At 50.6% G+C, this 20,779-nt stretch overlaps 2 protein-coding genes across 4 annotated transcripts; one reads left to right on the forward strand and one right to left on the reverse strand.

Annotated features, from left to right (window-relative positions):
• Window positions 1–5,621: 5,621 nt before the first annotated feature.
• On the forward strand, window positions 5,622–11,394 carry AMIGO1 (adhesion molecule with Ig like domain 1). Of its 3 annotated transcripts, none has more exons than XM_065907396.1 (2): window positions 5,622–6,004; window positions 6,422–11,394. In XM_065907396.1, the coding sequence occupies exon 2, from the start codon at window positions 6,487–6,489 to the stop codon at window positions 7,966–7,968; it is 1,482 nt and encodes a 493-aa protein (XP_065763468.1). In that variant the 5' UTR covers window positions 5,622–6,004; window positions 6,422–6,486; the 3' UTR covers window positions 7,969–11,394. The 3 variants fall into 3 exon arrangements, with proteins under 3 accessions (XP_065763468.1, XP_065763485.1, XP_065763476.1); XM_065907413.1 differs by having other exon boundaries at window positions 5,622–5,949; window positions 6,387–11,394; XM_065907404.1 differs by having other exon boundaries at window positions 5,622–5,949.
• CYB561D1 (cytochrome b561 family member D1) lies at window positions 11,366–20,481 on the reverse strand. Its single transcript, XM_065907426.1, has 3 exons — window positions 20,109–20,481; window positions 19,537–19,574; window positions 11,366–18,961 (listed from the first exon to the last, which is right to left on the reverse strand). Exons 1-3 carry the CDS (start codon window positions 20,254–20,256, stop codon window positions 18,458–18,460), a joined length of 690 nt encoding a protein of 229 aa, XP_065763498.1. The 5' UTR covers window positions 20,257–20,481; the 3' UTR covers window positions 11,366–18,457.
• Window positions 20,482–20,779: the final 298 nt, after the last annotated feature.

The raw sequence follows: 20,779 nt of genomic DNA on the forward strand, positions 1-20,779 counted from the left end.
ACCAGTGATTCCTCTTCTGCCCCTGGTCAGTATTCACATCCTTGCACTCCCTGCAGACCAAGCAGAGCTTCCAGAAAGTGTGCAGGGTGGAGGTGGAAAAGAGTAAGGAGAAGCAAAAAGGGAGCTGGATGTCAGCTGTCCAAAAAGACATTAAACAAAAAGACAGTAAACAATGGGTGAGCACGCTAAAAGGCAAGTTAAAAGAATCAGAGAAATGAATGGCAGTTTAGGACTGAAGATGGGAGGAAGAGGAATCCTCCAAATTGAGCGCCTTCAGGGACAAACTAGAAACAGAAACATTGGTCAATTGCTAGATATGAAATGGCTCAACTCAAATGGGAAGGGCTCAAATTTCAACCCTTTAAGCAATACTTAACAAAGCACTCACCTTTATTGCTAACCCTCCCAGAAATGGCTTCATCCTGGTGCCCCCTCTTTTTGGAGACACTCTAAGAATGACAAAACTCATGTTGACAGCAGCAATACCACTGAGGTTCTCCACAAAATGAATATTTTTAAAACTAAATTTTTTAATTTAAATTGGTAAATATTTTTAAATTGAAAAGATAGCCCAGAGAGTGAGAGCTTAAAAATATGAGTGAATGCTCTAAATATGCAAAACCCTAGAACGTGGGGACAAGGCAGACAGGCGTGCAAGGTTACCTGTACATTTTGGGGGGAGGGGGTTGGGTTTTTTACTTTTGTTGATTTATTTATCTTTGATGTTTTGATCTGTATATATGTTGACATCAAGACCAGGGGATCTCCTAACTTTCATGGCAAAAATTAGGTTTTTAAAAAGATAATACTTATAAATAATAAAGCACATTCACAACTATTAGCTTATTTGATCTCACAAATAATCCTATGAAATAAGTTCAGGTGCTATTATTATTCCCATGTTATAGATAATGGAATGAGATTCAGTAAAAATAAACCAAAATACCGAAGGTCACAGAGCCAGTATACAGCTGACTTCTCCAAGACCAAACGTTATGCCTCATCCTTACCTATTGTATGGTCAGGCCATTCAACATGAGTGTGGGGTTCTTTTTTTCTTTTTTTTGGCTGTGCTGGGTCTTCATTGCCCTATGGGTTGTGGGATCTTAGTTCCCTGACCAAGGATTGAACCCATGTTCCCTTTATTGAGAAGGTGAATTCTTAACCAGTGGACCATGGGAAAGTTCCCCAAGGTGGCTGTTCTCTTGCTCTCTTTATATCAGCCAGGCCCTACTTTACTCACATGACTATCCAATCTTAATTATAGCACTTAAACGGTAACTGCTTATGTGTTTGCCCCTGACCCAGCCACTAGTTTCCTTGGTAACTGATGAACCAACCTGATGTCAATTCCCCCATAAATGGTAGCCTCCTGAGCAGCCTACCCTGAGTAACGAAGATAGATGCCATGTCCTGCCTGCTGCCTGCCATACACAGTGGGGGTGTAGCTCCAAGATATTTTGCTTCAGGTGTGTAAGACTCCCCTATTTAATAAACAATTGCTGTCTTGTCTCTGGGCTCTTTCTTCAGTCTCAAGGCGGGGCAATTACAAGGCTTGCAGCCCAACAGCCCTACACTAGGCATTGAGACTAACATATAATGAATGTGCTGCTGCTGCTAAGTCACTTCAGTCGTGTCCGACTCTGTGCGACCCCATAGACAGCAGCCCACCAGGTTCCGCTGTCACTGAGATTCTCCAGACAAGAACACTAGAGTGGGTTGCCATTTCCTTCTCCAATGCATGAAAGAGAAAAGTGAAAGTGAAGTCGCTCAGTCGTGTCCAACTCCTAGTGACCCCATGGACTGCAGCCTACCAGGCTCCTCCATCCATAGGATTTTCCAGGCAAGAGTACTGGAGTGGGTTGCCATTGCCTTCTCCAATGTATGTGCTAATTTAATGTAATTATTAATTAATGATTAATTCAACAAACATGTTTTAATGCCTATTAGGAGCCAGACCAAGGGTAAATCCCTTCTCTGTACACAGCTTACAGTCTAATGGGAAAGCAGATATGTAAACAGAATTGTAAATGAAAAGTTTTATAAGAATATATGTGTGTGCGCTCGCTAAGTGGCTTCAGTCATGTTTGACTCTGACCCTATGGACTGTAGCCCGCCAGGCTCCTCTGTCCATGGGATTCTCCAAGCAAGAATACTGGAGTAGGTTGCCATGCCCTCCTCCAGGGGATCTTCCTGACCCAGGGATCAAACCCATGTCTCTTACATCTCCTGCATTGGCATATGGGTTCTTTACCACTATACCTGGGAAGCCCATAACGACATATATATAAGAAAAGAACATCTAAGTGTGCCCAGCAAATTAGACTGTGTTGCCCTAAAACAAGGGTGGCCAGCTGCCTGGAGTCTTTAGAAAGAAGTCAAACCATAGTTTCCTAACAAGGTGTCTTTCACCAGCTCTGACTAAAGTGCCCAGTACTAGTTATCGAAAAAGAAAAGAAAAAAAAAACTTCTAGTACAGAGAAAAGCAATTCATCCAGTTTCATAACCTGGTAGACATATCCAACCTTTTTGCTCAAATGCTGAGCTGAACAAACAACCTTTCAAATTGTACTTAGGAACGCTGGGTTGACACACTCCAGCAAGAGGAAATAAACACGAACTATAAATAACCTGTTGCTATTTATCCTGCCAAAGCCCTCTTTTTGTTGTGAATTAATAGACGGTTGTTCTGGTCTAGAAAGCACCTGTGGCAGACCTATCATGAGTCAATTTTTATACCAGTGCCATCCAGTGGAATTTTCCATGATTATGTTCAAAAGGGTAGCTAGCCAAATGTGGCCATTAAGTGCTTAATACGGGGCAACTAAGGAAACGATTTATAATGTTATTTAATTTTAATTAATTTAAATAGCCATGTGTAGCTAGTGGCTACTGTCTTGGACGTCATAGCTCCAGATCCTTGGTACTCAAAATGTGCCCTGTGGATTAGCAGTGTCTGCATCACAAGAAGTTATTAGCTTCTTAGAAATGCAGAATCTCAGACCAGACCCCAGACCTAAGGATTCAGAATCTGCATGTTAACAATATCCCCAGGTGATCTGTATGCACATTAAAATTTGAAAATGGCAAGGTTACTTCTGAATGACTTAAAAAAAATTTTTTTTAAGGGATTGACCACCGTATCTGTGGTGACCTTTTCAAATTGCAGACACCCACATCTGAGGCCAGTGTCCAGCATAAAAGACCTTCTTTGTATCTGTCCCTCATCCATCCGTAAACATAGCAAAGAGGGAAAGGAGAAACCCTGGTACACTGGGTCTAAGGAAAGTTAATACAGGATATGGAAATGGGGTGGAAAGCAAAAGAGTTTCTCAGGGGTACCTCTACAAAATAAAATGATGAAATTCCCTTGATGATTATTAAATATGATGATGGGTATATGGGCATTCATAGGACTATTTTCTTTGGTGTATGTTTGAAATTTTTCAAAACTGAAAAATAGACGCGATTTTTAGAGATGATGAATGTCATATTCAGCCTCCAAGAATGTCCTCCAAAGATCATCTCCTCCTGTATTCATACCTTTGTGTAGTCTCCTGCAAAAATGAATCAGGAGTGGTCCTTGTGACCAAAGTGGAGGTGACAGGTGTGACCTCAGAAAGCTAGGTCATGGTGACTTCTGCTTTGTTCTCTCTTGGATCTCTTGCTCTGAGGGAAATTAGCTACCATGTTGTGAGGACACTCATTCAGTCTCATGGAGAAGCCTTCATGGACAGAAGTCAAGCCCTCTGGCCAAGAACCAGTCCATCATACAAGCGAGCCATGGAACTGAGCCTCGCAGAAGCTGATTCTCCAGCCCCAATCAAACCTTCCAGTGACTGTAGCTCCATTTGACTGCAACTACCAAGTCAGAACTGCCTTTCAAGCCACTCCTGAATCTCTGGCCAACAGAAACTGTGAAAGACAATAAATGTATATTCTCATATTAAAACACTGAGTTTTGGGGTAATTTTTATGTTGCAATAAAGAACTAATCCAAAGTGATTTCAAAATTTCCCACCCCCCTCCCAATACCTTCCCTATCTTATGACTGATGCCTGAAATAAACAGGAAAGACCTTTTCACACTGTGCAGAAGGTTAACATGCTAATACCCTTGAAGGCTGGGAGCCGAAAAATTGATGCTTTCAAACTGCAGTGCTGGAGAAGACTCTTGAGAGTCCTTTGGATTACAAGGAAATCAAACCAGTCAACCCTAAAGGAAATCAGCCCTGAATATTCATTGGAAGGACTGATGCTGAAGCTGAAGCTCCAATGCTCTGATGCAAAGAGCCCAATCATTGGAAAAGACCCTGATACTGGGAAGGATTGAAAGCAAAAGGAGAAGGGAGCAGCAGAGGATTAGATGGTTAGCATCACCAACTCAATGGACATGAATTTGAGCAAACTCTGGGAGATACTGGAGGACAGAGGAGCCTTGTGTGCTGCAGTCCATGGGATCACAAAGAGTTGGCCACAGCTTAGCAAATTAACAATAACAACATAACCCCTTGAAGAGATAATACATTCCCTTACATTTATGGTAAAATATGTGACAGATATAAATTCTTTCCTTTTAAACCTCTTAGCAGGCTAATGTATTGAGACATTAATTTCAGTCTTGCTCTTGCTGTTCTAAGAAACTAGAAAGAATAGGAAGGTAAATTCTCCCTTAGGTTCTAGCACCTGAAGAATAGCTAAAGTTTTAATTATAAGATCCAGACTGTGCTAATATGCCCTTCTTCCATGCCCAACCCTAAAACCCACACTGGTTAACAGCTTCTTGGTGTTTCAGGGATTACTCTAAAGATGACAAGCCTCCCACCCCCTTCATTTTGAGGATTAGATAACAGAGAAACTATGCTGGAATTGACCCATGAAGGACCGAAAGAAATTATACTGGTTTAGGAAGACGGCACGTGGCCAGGCCTAAGGGAGAAATGAGTTCCCCCAGGCTGGGAAAGATTTTTGAGCTTCCAGAAATGGAAACTTGTCCCTGGCTTGTACGAAATCGGGTTGTGTGTGTGTGTGTGCATGCGTGCGTGCGTGCGTGCGTGTGTGTGTGTGTTTGTGACAGCGAGAGATTGCTTCATAGGGTGTGCCCCTACTCCTGCCCGTCCAGCTTGTAGGTTATAGAGCTCTACCCTTTCAGTGGTACCCCATGAGTCGTGGCAGCAAGTCTGAAGGAAAAGGCCCTTCTCCAAATCTTTTCCCAAAATGCTGGAACTTCACAACCCTAGCGAGAGGGGAGGGAGGACCTCGGAACGTGATTAATGAATTTCCCGCCAACATTGACAGCTGGGAGCTGAGCCAGATTTTTCTAATTTGTAAAATTAGAAGACATGTGACGCGTCTTGGCCTGGAGTCAACTGCAGCGAAGTCACTTCAGTTAGACCTACTTTTCCTGAGAGCGGTTTTGGTAAGTAGAAGGGTGCGGGGTGGGGGGATGAAGGGGATGGGCAAAGGTGGAAGAAGTAATAGGAAAACTAAAGGGCCAGACAGTTTTCTTCTCCAGGTCGGGACCTGTTCTAAGACGGAATGAGCAGCGCGCGGCCGCCCACCCGGCTCCGACACAAACACACGCACGTGCGCCCCGCCCCCGCCGCGCGCACGCGCCCCGAGGCTCGGCGGCGGCGGCGGGCGCGCGCGCGCGGTGCTCGCTGCCCCCCACGCCGCTCCCTGCGTTCTGATCGCTGCGTCTCCAGCTCCCCGCACCGCTGCGCGCCTGCCGGGAGGATCAGGAGACGGCGGCCGTGATCTGGGGGCTCCGACGGCTCGGCGCTGGGGGAGCTGAGCGGAGCCCGGCGCGTCCCTGGGAGGCGATGTGACCGGGAGCGGGCCCCTGCGTAAGGCGGGCGCCGCGGCAGGCCAGCCGGTGAGGCGCTGCTGGGGGAGGCCGCGACGGAGCTCCCGGACCCGCCATGGGCTGAGACACTTCCTCGCCGAGCAGGTGCAGTGATCAGAGGTCCCGGGGGAAGCCCGCCTCAACAGGCCCCTTCAGCCAGGTTAGGACTCGCCCTACCCAGCTTGTGCGGGGTCGACCTTCCTTCAGCTCCTCCCCAAAGGCTCTGCTGACCCCGCCTCCAGACCTGGGCCCAGCAACCCCTATGACCCCAACAGCCCCTGACATCCGAGGAGATCCCGGCCCTCCACTCCTGTTACCCAAGCCTGGTAGGCCCTTGTGCTCACCTCCTCCTCGGTCCCGGTATTTTGAGCCCATCGCCCGCACGGTACCTGGGAACAACTCAGCATAGCTTCCTTTCTCTTCTAGCCCTACCGGGTGGTGGGGGGGGTGCGATTGGATGGGGGGAGGAGAGCGGAAGGAGGGAGACTGGTCTCTTTCCCCCTAGAGACCCTGGTGACCACAAACCTATACTCTCTCTTAAGCCTGTAGTGAAAGTGACCCTTCCTTACCCCACCAGAACATGCCCGGGTGACTTCCTCCCAGATCGTCCTTGTGGCCTTCCTCGCCCTCCGCAGTGACACTATGCAACCCCCACGAGACCTGCGAGGCCTCTGGCTCCTGCTGCTGTCCCTGTTCCTGCTCCTCTTTGAGGTGGCCAGAGCCGGCCGGCCGGTGGTGAGCTGTCCTGCCGCCTGCCTGTGCGCCAGCAACATCCTCAGCTGCTCCAAGCAGCAGCTGCCCAACGTGCCCCACTCCCTGCCCAGCTACACCGCCCTCCTGGACCTCAGCCACAACAACCTGAGCCGTCTGCGGGCCGAGTGGACCCCCACGCGCCTGACCCACCTGCACTCCCTGCTGCTGAGCCACAACCACCTGAATTTCATCTCCTCTGAGGCCTTTTCCCCGGTTCCCAACCTGCGCTACCTGGACCTCTCCTCCAACCAGCTGCGGACGCTGGATGAGTTCCTGTTCAGCGAACTGCAGGTCCTAGAGGTGCTGCTGCTCTACAATAACCACATCATGGCAGTGGACCGCTGCGCCTTCGATGACATGGCCCAGCTGCAGAAACTCTACTTGAGTCAGAACCAGATCTCCCGCTTCCCTCTGGAGCTGGTCAAGGAAGGAGCCAAGCTCCCCAAACTAACGCTCCTGGACCTTTCCTCCAACAAGCTGAAGAACTTACCCTTGCCTGACCTGCAGAAGCTGCCCGCCTGGATCAAGAATGGGCTGTACCTGCACAACAACCCCCTGCACTGCGACTGCGAGCTCTACCAGCTCTTTTCCCACTGGCAGTACCGGCAGCTGAGCTCCGTGATGGACTTTCAGGAGGACCTGTACTGCATGAGCGCCAAGAAACTGCACAATGTCTTCAACCTGAGTTTCCTCAACTGCAGCGAGTACAAGGAGCGTGCCTGGGAGGCCCACCTGGGTGACTCCTTGACCATCAAGTGTGACACCAAGCAGCAGGGGATGACCAAGGTGTGGGTGACACCCAGCAATGAACGGGTGCTGGATGAGGTGGCCAACAGCACGGTGACCGTGTCCAAGGATGGCAGTCTTCATTTCCATCGGGTGCAGATCGAGCACGGGGGTGTGTATACCTGCTATGCCATGGGGGAGGCTTTCAATGAGACCCTGTCTGTGGAGTTGAAAGTGTACAATTTCACCTTGCACGGACACCATGACACCCTCAACACAGCCTATACCACCCTTGTGGGCTGTATTCTCAGTGTAGTCCTGGTCCTCATATACCTGTACCTCACCCCGTGCCGCTGCTGGTGCCGGGGTGTCGAGAAACCTTCCAGCCATCAGGCAGACAGCCTCAGTTCTTCCATGCTTAGTACCACACCCAACCACGACCCTATGGCTGGCGGGGACAAGGATGATGGTTTTGACCGGCGGGTGGCCTTCCTGGAACCTGCTGGACCTGCGCAGGGTCAAAACGGCAAGCTCAAGCCGGGCAACACCCTGCCAGTGCCTGAGGCGACAGGCAAGGGCCAGCGGAGGATGTCGGACCCAGAATCGGTCAGCTCGGTCTTCTCTGATACGCCCATTGTGGTGTGAGCAGAATGGGTTGGTGGGGAGATTCTGCCCCGGGAGAGGTAATGCGCCCTTGAAGGATGTGAGGGGATGGAAGAGAGGGCTAGCTGCCCAAGGGAGCGGGTTCCCCTCGAACTCAAGGGAATTGTCCGTGGGTACAACAGCAGGCAAGACCCCAAGCAGGGTGTGGCTGTCATGATTTTCAAATGTGGATATACTAATCCTCAGGCAAATATGACACCCCTTCCCAGAGCCCTGACAGTTCTCAAGGTGGTGGAAGAAGAGGGTGTCTGCTGGTGGGAATGAGGTAAGGGGGGAAAGAGCAGATCCCCTAAACTTTTTGAGGTCATCCCTAGCTCCTTCAGAGAAAATCATTCAGGAAAAAGAGTCACTTTTTTCCTTTCTCTGCCCACCCACACTTGTGATGTTGTGTGTACTGGGGGGAGCTTCCACAGGAGCCACGTTGGGGAAGAGCTAGATTGTCTTCCTTGGCCAGGAAGTCACGCGTCACAGCTGGGGAAATGGGAAAACTTTGGGAAAAGAAGTCAGGAAAAGGCTGGGACCTCAATAACATTCCCCAGAGCTGTTGTAAGACTTCCCAGGAACACCTTCCTCTTTCCAGAGGAGCCCTGGGTGCATGGGTCTTTTGCAGGAGCTTGGCCTGTTGTCTGTCAGATATGGCAACAGTATGAGACGCAGTATCTGTGTCTTGTCCTGGGATCAGTGGCGCAGAGGGGTACAGCATGAACCAAGGGGTCCCTGTGACAGTATAGATGCCAGCACAAAACTTGTAGATGGGGGATAAACTCCAGATTGGAACCGGTTGGTGAAACTCTTGGTTAGCATCTGATTCCCAGCACCCATGTAGCAGATCAAGGTGTGGGGTGCTGGAAGCAGAGTGTCTGTGGATGCCTGCCATAGAGATGGGATGAGGGCCTCTTTGCACGAGGAGGTGGAGGGTAAACCAGCCACTGTTACGTAGCATCCAGCATCTAGCAGGATCTACCTGATTTTCTGTGTATGCCATCTCTTCATTCATTCTCCTGATAGGCTCAGGTAGAATTCTGAGTATTCCCTAATATGCTGCTCTGCAAAAGAAGGAGTCCAAGAAGTCTGGCCCCAGCTGGGTTAGCTTGGGCTCAGGGATGGAGGGGAACAGGCAGACATCTCCTTTGTGCTGACAAAGCCGCCTTGCTCCTCTCTTAGAGATCTCACCCCTGCTGCAGAGCTGGAGCATGGGATTCATCATCTGCGGAGCTGGAATCAAGTGGTCCCTGCCACAGAGGAATGGTGGTTTGGAGGGTGGCTTAGAGTTCTGCCCTCTCTGCAAGGTTCCAAGCAGTCTTGTAACAGAGACAGTCAGTGGCACTAAACTTTCAGAAGGAGACCCTCTCAGCCAGAGGTGTGCACAGTTGTCAGGCCAGAGGCACTTCAGAACAGGCCCAACATTCCATTCCATCAAAGTGGCAGAATACTTTGGGCATAGAGGTGGCCACTTCCTTCGACTCTACTGCAGGCCCCGGGGGTTGGAGGCTCTGAGCTTTGGCAAGGGGACATGAAGGGCAAAGGTGAAAATGTTCTCTGATGTTGGTCTTTTCAGTCTGTCCCCTCTCTCTTACCAAGTCCCCGTCCTTGGAAGTTCTCCAGCTCTTCCAGTTTTCCGATCTGCTGTTTAGGTTCCAAGAAGTGTCATTTACCTGTGGGTGAAGGCTGCTTGCTAGGAGGTCCTAACTCCCCTGCCTGTTAAGATCCGAGGTGGGGACTGGAACTCAACATCTTCCCCTTGTCCCTGGGATGTCAAGACCGCTGTCCATCCTTTATTAGTAACCTAGCTTTGTCGAGAGAGGTGCAGCATTTCCCTCAAGTACTTGCATGCTCATAGGGATGCATGCTTATAGGCCTGCATGCACTCCAGCACCTTGACTTCCATCAGGACGATTCCTCAGTCCCCACTAATGTCTACTTTCAGAGTGGTTTCTACTTATGTGCACAACTTCATGCACATACTTTTCTTGCCCTGTAGGAGAGACTGTGACCACGCCAGGCTCTGCAGATACAAACTTTTGTACTTTTGATTTCTGAACTGCCTCAATCTTCACCCACATCTCTGTGGCAGTCCATAAAGCTCAGAGTTAGGAAAACTTCAGGTTGAAGACCTTGAGAGAAGGGTTGATGAGGAGCAAGCTGGCTCTTCAGACTCCTCAGAAACCTTCCTTAGAGTAATGGTATGTCAGAAATAAATGGAAAACTAGGTCAGTGACAGTTCCAGAACACTGGCAGGGGACCAAGCAGCTGTAAGTTGTTCTTCCTATGTTAACTGCCCTAGTAAGCCAGGGGCAGGAGGGAAAAGTTGTGTGGTCGTATTCCAGAGACTTCTAAAGATTCTGACACTGAAGCTATAGGAACCAGGACCCCCTCCTCAGACTTATCAGAGAAAATCTCACCTCCTGGCAGCAGCTTCCCCTCTAGGCATCATCAAGGGCTCTGAAAATCTTTCAAGTGGATGTCAGATGAAGTAGTTTCTCTGGACATCCTGAGTTCCCAAGGACTAGGAAGGCCATTTTCTTCCTAAGTCCTACCCAGTTTAGGGTATGAGGCTCTTAGTCTTCCCCACCAAGAGACTGAACTGATTGGCCTCTTCCCATGGTTTCAGTGACTAGAATCCAACGGTTGCTTTCTACTTGAAGGATTAGGGACTCAGCAGATGTAAGCTCACTGGAACCCTGTGTAGGAAACTGCCAGGTCTGGTTATAAGAAAAGGTCAAGCGATCACCCCCACCCCCATCAGTCAACCAGAGATGTCTCCCAGGAAGCAGGTGTCCCTGGAGACAGAGTATGTCAGGGCTGTACAATCTGTGTGATTGTTTTTGATCTTTCTTTCTTTCCCTGTATTTATGAGGCTCCTAGGAAGGAGCCAGGAGTGGGGAGACCCCAGCTGGGGAGAGTGAAGGCGACTGATTCCAGTTTTCCGTGTGTCCTTACCTCTGTACTTCCTTGTAGCCCTGCTGGCGAAGTGAGCAGGCCTCCCCATGTCCAGGATCCTAGTCCTTCCACTTGTGTGCTCCCAGGCTGGCAAACCTTGGAGCCTCTGGGCTCTGAAAACTAGACAATGATCATTAAAACCTGGCTTGAGTCTCTTTTCTGGCGTAGTCTGTGACTGGTTTATCTTTTCAGCCTGTGGGGAGGGTTCACAGTACCTCGGAAGGGTGCAACCTGTCTAGGGGGAGAATAGTTAAATGCTGCTATGAGGGCATGGGTAGAGTCCACATCGAGGCATGAAGATAGACCAGGGGTCAGCCAGCCTTTTCTGTGAGGAGCCAGACGTGAAACATGTTAGAGTTTGCAGCCCATATAGTCTCTGTTACAGCTCCTCAGTGGTGCCGTTGTGGCAGGAAGGTATAGAAAGTGCACAAACAGTGGCTCTGTTCCAGTCAACTTTATTTATGGACATTGAAATGTGATTTTCACATCATTGTAACATGTATTTGAGGGTTTTTTTTCAACCATATATAAATGCAAAAACTCTTACAGGTTCACAGACCACAAAAAAACAGGCAGCAAGTTGGTTTTGGCCAGCAGACAAATTTGCCAACCCAATGTTCTCAAAAGAAATGTCATTGACACTTTAGCAGGAGAGAGTCTAGAAATTCCATGACTTGGGGCTAGAGACTGTAGCTAATGAAGGCTTTCTGGATCCCTGGGGAGGAGGGTTGTCTCCCTGAAGAGCCCTCTTGAAAGTCTGGATCAAGCCTACAAACTGTACCGTGGAAAATGTTTGAATTGGGTTAAAAGAAATGATGGTGAGCAGCTTGGGTCCACAGTATTTTGATTATTACCAATATATGTTCATGTTGTGAGTGGTAACCATCTTAGTTTGGCTTAAAGTATATTAGTCTAATGGGCAGATGAATATTCATTGACAATGTAATGTGTCCTAGCATTGCACTGAACAGAGAAATGCAGTCCCTGCTTTTTTGTTACAGGAGACAGCCTATCGTAAATTGGCCCAGATTCTACTGATCTCTGAATAGGCAGTTTCTTTGGCTATTCTCTTGGTACTTCTGGAAGGGTATTGTCATGGTAGATTCCCAAAAGGGAGGGGAAGTGGTATAACAAAAAAAGAAATGAAAAGAATCAAAATTGGGGGAATTCCCTGGTGGTCCAGTGGTTAGAAGTTGCCCAGGGCCTGCCTGGGTTCAATCCCTGGGTGGGAAACTAACATCCCTCAAGCCATGCAGTGCGGCTGAAAAAATAAAGAATCAGAATTTGAATAATTACCTCCTTTATTACACTGATAAAATCTTGACTGAAGGGCGGTCCTCTTCTGTCTGGAAAGTTGTCTTTTTCTTTTCATGAGGGAACAACTAAAGAGTGAGGGATGGAGACACCTCACAGCCAGTCACATCAGACATATCAACCTTGGCAGTCAATGAAATGACAGATGTTGATGCCAGGGCACCCCCAGAATCTACATATATTTGGTATTTTTTAATCTTTTCAAAGCAGTTTTTGCTATGGCTGAGTTTAGCCCAGAGGACGAGCTGGTAAAGAGAACCGGTCTGGGGAAGAAGCCTACTGAAAATCCTCCCCTCTGTTTTGGCCTGTGTCAAGCCCTGTCTCTGCGCCTAGGAAGTTTTGATACTCCTTCCTCTGTCATCCCAAGGCTACATCTCTTCAACCCTCCCCATCCCCCTGCCAGTCCCCCATGAAGTTCCATAAATTCTGGCCAAGATGTGCCATTTGGTCTGCCGTGTCTTGCGGCTCGTTCCCTAGCTCCTCTTAGGTGGCGCTGCGGGAGAACAGAAAAGGTTAATACGATGGTTATCTTTTAGAACAGAAAATGAGAGTTCAGTGGATTGGCCAGCCTGATCTCTCTTCCATCTGATCTCTCAACTCCTTCCCTTTCTGCGCTTGTAACTCTTGGACCCCCTTATGTTGTCTCTGAAGCAACCACTGGGGAAGCTTCATTTGCCCCACCCTGCAGAAAAGACTCAGACCCATACAGGGGTATGGTCAGCTTGTTTGATCTGGCTACAGGGAGCCTACGCAGGATGCTTCCTCTCCCCGGGGTTGAGAGAGGAAAGCTAAAGCAGCTGCCACATCAGGCCCCATCATCAGGCATATAGCCTGCTGTGTGGAAATCAAGTGGTAAAGATACTTAGACTTGCCCTGAGGCCTTCCAGTTGACATCAGCCTGGTTATAGTCCCAGAGTCACAGCGGGTGTGGAGAGAACCAACCTTTAGGACGTAGGACCCTGCAAGGACTTCCAGGTGCCCTATAGCACTAGCACACATAAAGGAAGAGTCATTGACCCCAGAGTTGGAGGCTTGTATGCATATGTGTTTGCAAATACACACAGGTTAGGGGGTACTGCAGCTGGATAGAACTTCATGCCGCTTTCCCTTCACTTCCCACTGCTCCTTCCCTTGGCCGTAGCTTGCTTTAGGTGTGTAGACCTCAGTAGAAAGGTCTAGCCCAGTCCTGGGAATCCTTAGAAAGCACTGGGAGATAAGGGGGAATCTGCCTGAAAGACAAGGGTGCTGGGGGGCCTCATGAATACTCAGCGAGACAGAGTTGAATCCTCTGATACCAGAGGATAGAATCACCTGAAGTAGCTACTTAAAATGCTTTCAAAAGAGGTTTTACAAAATCTAGGAAATTCTGATAGAAGCAGGTAGAATTAAAACTGGGACTTATTCCCTGCACGCTGGTGAGTTAGTCAAGGCTTCGGGGTGAGTGGGTGGGTAGGGAGAAGGTTGTCTTACTGGAGGGAATCTGCCTGCTTTAAGCTGAGGTGGAGACCATCTACGTTAAATCACCCTCCAGAGCAGTTCTGGGGCCCTGTCCTGCCTTTCAGCTGTGTCTTCCCTGTGTCTACACTGGTGACAGTTGAGGCCACGACCACAATGCCTGATCAGTGTTTCATTCCTGGATCCCAGGATGGAGGTGGGGGGCGGGGGGGCGGAACACCCAAGATTAAAAAATACTGAAGCCTCTGTGCTACTATGGTGCCTGCCTCTCTGTGTCTTCTAGAGGAAGACTGCTGACTGTTCTCAGACCAATGGAATGCAAAGTATCCTCAAGTTAAAACATTCATGGTGCATGTGCATGTGTGTGTGTTAATTTCAGTGATGTCCTTTGAGGAGGAAAGGACGGTGATCCTCCTCCGAGAGTCTGAAACAAGGAAGGAGAAACAAAGGTGTGAACAAGCCAGGGGCTGTGCCTCACAGCTTCCCACCTCCACCCTGGGTGAGGGCCTGAGGCAGCCTGTGGGGACGGGAGCAGCCAGAGAGTTGGTGTGGCAGTGTGGGTCCACTGCTGCTCCTCCCTTCCTGGCCTGTCCGCTCCACCTTTCCCTCCGAAGAGCAGGATTAGCCAGGAGAAACTTAGATAGACTTGCAATCAGGAGCTCCAGGCTGGACCTGGGGCTTAACTGGACTGACTCCAGATCTGCAATCAGCCCCATGACTTGAACACATCAGCTGGCGGCAACTTAGGACAAGTTTCACTAGAGTCATAGCCTCCATTGCACTCCTGACGTTGCATCTAGGAGGAAATGTCTGTGTTCTCTGACGGTGGCCAGCAACACAACCTCTCTGAGACTTGGATCCCCTAAGCATCATTATCCATAACTATTTATTGCCTCCCTAAAAGAAGCATAAAACCCAGAGCCAGGAATGAGTACAAGATAAGGACAGGAACATAATAAGCCACCTGTTTGCATGTGTTTACTACTTTGAACATCCCAATGCCTGTTAACATGCATTCTGTCATCTAGCGCTCACAACATCCCTGTGAGACAGGTCATGCAGTAAGTGATTTGCCTGTGGCCACACCAGTGTCAGGGGCTGGGTAAACCCAGACTGCAAGTTTCCTAGCTCCCGGATCGATGTGCTTTTCACTTCATGATACATAGGCTCTTTATGCCAACCAGATGCAGGGGCAGCGGGAGCACTAAACCAGGAGCCTCCCTGCTCCCTAAGCCTGCAGAGAGTCATCAGAAATGCTGGGGGAGTCAGGGGTATCCCCTGGAGGCCAAGACAGGTCAACAGAAGGCCAGGCAGGAGTACTAGAGATTCAAGGTCAACAACCACCAATGCCACTACCGGTGTCAGCGAAGCATACACTGTGTCCTTTTGTCAAGTGAAAAGACCTGATTGGTTTACTCAGAGGATGTTCAGGGATGCTTCCAAGAGGAAAGAAGGCTCAAAGCATGGCTGGGAGGTAAGACTCCTGACCCCTCCTCGTTCTGCTGCCCAGGAAGAGGGGGAAGGTGAGGGCTGGCTGACTCAGTCTGCAAGTGTTTGGAGATCTGGAGCTGAAAGGCCCCAGCCCTGTTCAGCTAATGATTATTATTAACTCTGAGCAGACCTTGGCATAGCAGCCAGCTGGCTCTGGGAGAATGCCTGGATCTCCGACAGTGAGGTTTTAAAAACAAGACCCATGGCAGCCGTGCCTGGTGTGATGGGGGGGGGGACAGGCTAGTGTCAGGGAGTGGGGAGGGGTGGGGGTGCCCTGTGAGAGGGTGGGGCTAGGAGGCGGCACAGCCTGGCAAGAGATACCTTTAATGCAGTTGAAAAGCCCAGGTGAGGCTGGGAGACTTCCCCACACAGAGCTCCTGCCATTCAACACCACCCCCAGTGGGGGGTGAGGGTGGGGGAGTGGAGCATGGAGGGGAAAGGGTGGGCAAGGGAAAGATGGGGGCTTGGGTGTGGTATCTGAATCCAGAATGGTAATCCTATTACCATCTGGATTTGGATACAAAAACCATCTATATTTCTAATGTCCTCAAGGTTGAGTTTGAATGTAATCATATTTGGAATCAGGACTTAGTGAGCCTGATATGCAAATTTGTGCAAATGACACGGAAATTTAAAAAAGTCTCGAGCACCCTGGCTTTTATTTTTAAAGGCAAAAGAGGCTGGCTAGAGCAGCTTTGCTCAGTCAGACAAGGGCAAAAGGGCAGCCATTTGTTTCTCCTTCAAGGCCTCTGCCTCATTTCTGAGGAGCCCAGATAATACCCCAGATGGAGAGACACTGGATGGTAGCGGAGGACAGAGGGTGCAGGGGGAGGAAACACAAGCAGGAGGCATATGCAGCCACCAGCCACCGAGATCCCAGCTGGAGGAAGAGTGCCTTGGCACTGAGGTCTAATGGCTGTCCAGTTGCTGCCCTAAGATGGGAGGGCAGGTGGTGATGGAAGGAGCAAGGAGGGGAGGGGAGGGAAGTCCCTCCACAATCCGGCCAGCTGGGAAAAAGGGCTCCTCCTGGTGACCTCCTCCCACTGCTGCAGTCAGACTGGCTAAGCAAGCAGAGACCACCTGTGCCCCTGCCCACCCCCACTTGGGGCCTACCGGTCAGAGAAGTGACAGCTGGGACCCCTTCCTCCTGCAGAATATAAATGACTTCCCCCTTCCTCCCAGGGCTGGGAATAGACATCAGCTGGCACTGCCCACGCAAACTGCCGGCTGTCAGCCCGCCTGCCCGCCCACCATCCCCCGCACCACCTGGGAGGAGGCAACACCTCAGGCAGGCTCAGGCTCTCTGGTGTTGCCTGCTTGGCTCCCCAAGCAAGCTCACCCGGCCTTCCTACCCTGCTGGAGACAGAGGGAGACTCCCAGCACTGACTGTATGGGCCAGCAGAGAGGGAGTCCCTGGCCAGAATGACCCGAGGTGACCATCTCCTCCATGCAGCCCCAGTAGCCATCTCTCCCAAGGTCAGACCACAGTGGAGAGCTGGAAAGCCGAAAAAGGGCAATGAAAGAGACAGGAATAATCAGCAGGGGTCCCCTTGAGATGCCCAGGATCTGGGGTGCTCCTAGGAGATGCCATCTGACCCAGCAGAGTCTGCTCTGAGGATCCTTCTGCCCCTGCCATACTCAAGCCTGTCCTGTCGAATCATACCGAGCTCCCTGCTGCTGAGTCACCCAGGGAGGAGGTCTGGAATCTTCTAAAGGCCTGGGATATACAAACTATTGCTATCTAGGAACACCTCCCCCTGCCCCTGGGGCCTCAAATTCTAGGCCCTACTCCACAGGTCTCCCAGAGTTCCCACTGAGCTCTCTCTACCTGCGTCAACACTGCTTTCCAGGCTTGGCCATTCTCAGTTTTCACCATGATCTATGAAGGTCCCAATCCAAGGGACAGAGGAGCCTGGCAGCATACAGTCCATGGGGTCGCAAGAGTCAGACACGACTTAGCAACTAAACCACCGCCAACCACCACAATGGAGGCCGCAACTCCTTGAATGAGCCAGACCATAGTTAACCAATGTAACATTTAACTCTCACCAACGAGGGATGAGGGCAGTCTGCAGAACTACTTTCAGTCTGGAATGAGGAGGGGTCTCTGCAGGGAAGAGAGCCCAGCCCTCATTTGCCAGCTGGCACCAAATTCAGCCCCCTCCTGGGCCAAAGAGCTGGCAAGAGACGATACTGAAGGGAAGCTTAGCTGATGAGGGGAGAAGAACCAGGGAGACTGTTTTCTCTAGATCAGAAGCGCCCTGTCCCATTTCCTTGGCTTTTTCTTTGTTCTAAAAGCTTTGGAATAGCTCCAGGAAGCTATGTGCTAAGGCAAGGACCCAAGCCCTAAGAAGGGCAAAACACGAGATGCTCAGGACTGCTCTGCCACTGAGAATGGACATCCTGCGGCCCCAAGCCCAGATCCCAAGGTTAGCTGAAGGAAGTTCTTAGCTGGGCTAAGACACCCAGCCAGGAGCCAAAGCCTGGTTAAGTCAATGCCTTTCTGCTCCTCCAAAAGTTTAAGGTGCCTTTATGGCCCTTACTGTCTTGGTGTTCTGGAGACCTTCACCTGGGCCCTTCTCTCCACAGCCGCTGATACTTTGTCAGGGGCCAAGTCAGCACAGGTTCTTGGAAAGCCAGGAGACCATATTGGCCCCTCTAGAGTGGTAAGGAGACAATGAATGTGAGAATTACACCCTGAGTCTGATGAGTGGTCCAGCCATGGTTCAGGGCCGGGAAGATGCTCTGTGACATCAACTTGACAGACACTGAATGCTAGGAGAGATTGTTTAGAAACAATCGCCCATTACACAGATGAGGAAACTGAGTCCCTGAGACACTGGACTCACATAAGGTTGCACAACAGAGCCTATAAGGACCATACCCATTAAAAAAAAAAAGTACATTGGCTCTCTCCACTACACTGCTTTCTCAAAGTGACCCAAAGAGCTGCTGCCACTCATAAGTTACAGGAATCCAATTTTTCATTAGGCATGCAAGCAAGAAATCAGCACCACCCAACACTCTCTCCCATCAAGAGTGGAGGCTTCAGGATCAAGCTCCCCATCACCTGTCACTTGTGCCCCATCCATTTCCCCATTTTGGCCCACTGAGTCATCTGTCAGCAATGGCAGCTTGGGTTTCTGCAGCCTCCACCCCAGCTAAGACATACAAAAACCCTACCCCTTCTGAAGTGGATCCCTGAAGGTCACTAAAGGAGCTAGTGAAGTCCAAGTCAAGTGTCCCATTTCAATTCAGAGGTTGGAGGCACTCATATTTCCATTTTCTTCCTTGGCAAGTAGGAGCTGGAGATCTGGTGCATTACTACCAGGGCTGGATAGAGGGGCAGCGCCAGGCAGAGGTACCAGGCTGCACCTTTGATCTGAGCCTGGAACCACACAGAGTGCATGCCCAGAAGCACTGTTACTGTAGCCATCAGGTAGACCACCAGTCCACATGTCAGATGGTAGAGCTTGAGACGAGCCACCCTTGAGACCCTGGCTGCCCGGGGACACAGGAGGCAAAGTCCACACAGTGCCTGGCCGATAGTGGCCAGCAATGTCAGAGCCCCTACCCAGCTGTGCCAGGACACCAGGTGGGGCAGCTCACTGCGGGTCCTGCTGGAGATGATGAAGCCCAGGCCCAGGGCTGCACCGAGGATGGCTAGGGTCTGCCCTGCCCAGTGGAGTCGGATCCGGGCCTTTCGGGAGCAGAAGAAGAACAGGGAGTGCTCGGGCGAGAAGAGCAGGATGGCCTCAGCCATGCAGAGGCAGAACTGTGAACACAGGAGAGGGCCAGTGAGCCTCAGGCCCGGCTCAGAGGCCTGAAAAAAGGGAGGTGGCCTCATACATCCAAACAAGGAAGACAAAGGGTGGGGGCTAAAGAACTCCCACCAGGACCACCTGCCTCACAGGTAGGCATTTGTGGGCAGAATTGGGAATCCACGCTTGAGTGGAAGTGTCATCATTCAGGCTGACATCCATGCCCCACACCCCCACCCCGCCCCACATCCTCAATAGCAAGGACTCTCATTTCTTGACCAATGGGAACAGCAAAAGTTAAGCTTTCTCCTGAACTCTGGGGGTGGGGAGCAACTGGATAAGGCCCCTTCCACTTCCTCTTTTCCGGCCCAGAGTGGAGAAAATAATGGTATCTTCCATGCCCTCCCACCCCGTTATATCACCTGATTACCTATAGCCCAGCCCTCCATGTTTCCTGACCTCAGTGGTTGCAAGGAAAGACGGGGCCCTGGGTATTTCCCCCCACCTCTCTGAGCCAAAGAAAGGTTAAGCCTTCTAAAAGGCTAGATGCTTCCTTAGGGGCATAGCCAAACCAATCACCCAAACTCACCGCCAAGGCCATGAATACAGGGTGCCAGGAGAAAAGACCTAAGAATCAAAGAGAACAGACTGACGGCGGGGTACCATTGGTTCTGACCCTGTGGCTGGCTGGAGCCCGAAGAATCTGGTCGGGAGGGGAAAGGTCAGTGTAGTGTCTTCAACCCTAATCAGGAATCAGGACCTCCAAAGTGGTGCAGCCAAAGGGCTTTAGGCTGAGCAACCAAGAAGGCAAACATACCAGTATGGCCTTGATTCCCCATTCAGCACTTCGCAGCTACCAGCCCAGTCCTAAAATAAACCTTGGCCTCCCTCCTTTACTCGTAGCATCCGTGAGGGGCTCTGCTGGTGACAACCTAGCAAGTTCAGTTAGTTCACTTCAGGCTTCTCCTATCCTCCCAGTACCCAAAGCCTCACCCTTCCAGGACCCACCCCCAGGGCCACGCCCCACCACGCCCTTACTACCCCTCCACAGTCGCCCATCCACTGAGTCCCCACTCCACGCCTCTTAGCGCTCCAAGCGCAGCCCCTCCGACATCTAGGCTCCACCCCCTTTCCTGGCCCCGCCCCTCCCAGCACACTCACTTGTTCCTGGCCGGGACAGCACAGTCAGGAAGATGGTGAAGCCCACAGCGACCAGATGCGCCAAGATCCCACTGCCTCTCCGCAGCCAGCGGGTCAGTCTCGGCTCCCTCGGCGGAGCGAGAACCAGACCTACCTCCAGAGACTGCATGGCGGCGCCCCGCAGCCGCACACTCCCAGCTGCCAGGGCAAGTCTTCCGGGTTTGCGATCGCGGAGGCGGCCGCGGATGCGGCAGAGGCTCCTCCCCGGGACGCCGCCGGCAATGCGGCGGCTCGCCCACAGCGCCCTCTGCAGACTGGGGGAAAGAGCCTCGGTCCTGGAGAGCCCCGAGGGCAGGAAGCGAGTGGACAGCTCCGGGCCTACCTTGTTTCTTCAGCCAACCTCATTCGTATCTTTATGTCTACACGGGCTTATGGGGCTTATGTCTCAAATAGCCTGTGAAAATTACTTTCATGACAACTGATTTCACCCAGGTCACAAATCTGGTATACAGAACCAAGAGTGTGAAACCAGTTTTGAGTTTTCCAAAAATACTGGATTTCCCTGGTTGCCCACTCTCTCCTGCCACGCCTCCTTCCGTCTTGTTAAGGGAGTAAGAGTCGCCTCTGCCTAAAATCGAGGAGACCGAAAAGGAGTGAATAAAGCTAAAAACCAGTGCCCCGTGCCTGGTGAA

The sequence above is a fragment of the Muntiacus reevesi genome, chromosome 1, assembly GCF_963930625.1.
Source record: "Muntiacus reevesi chromosome 1, mMunRee1.1, whole genome shotgun sequence".
In the NCBI taxonomy this organism is placed as follows: domain Eukaryota; kingdom Metazoa; phylum Chordata; class Mammalia; order Artiodactyla; family Cervidae; genus Muntiacus; species Muntiacus reevesi.

What these genes read in the sequence shown, in the direction of transcription:
- AMIGO1 (XM_065907396.1), top strand. Translation starts at nt 6,487, where the DNA reads ATGCAACCCCCACGAGACCTGCGAGGCCTCTGGCTCCTGCTGCTGTCC.
- CYB561D1 (XM_065907426.1), bottom strand. Translation starts at nt 20,256, where the DNA reads ATGCAGTCTCTGGAGGTAGGTCTGGTTCTCGCTCCGCCGAGGGAGCCG. An exon ending in GCTGTCCCGGCCAGGAACAA is followed by an intron (nt 19,575 to 20,108) that starts GTGAGTGTGCTG and finishes TTTGATTCTTAG; the next exon opens with GTCTTTTCTCCTGGCACCCT. An exon ending in CTGTATTCATGGCCTTGGCG is followed by an intron (nt 18,962 to 19,536) that starts GTGAGTTTGGGT and finishes CTGTGTTCACAG; the next exon opens with TTCTGCCTCTGCATGGCTGA.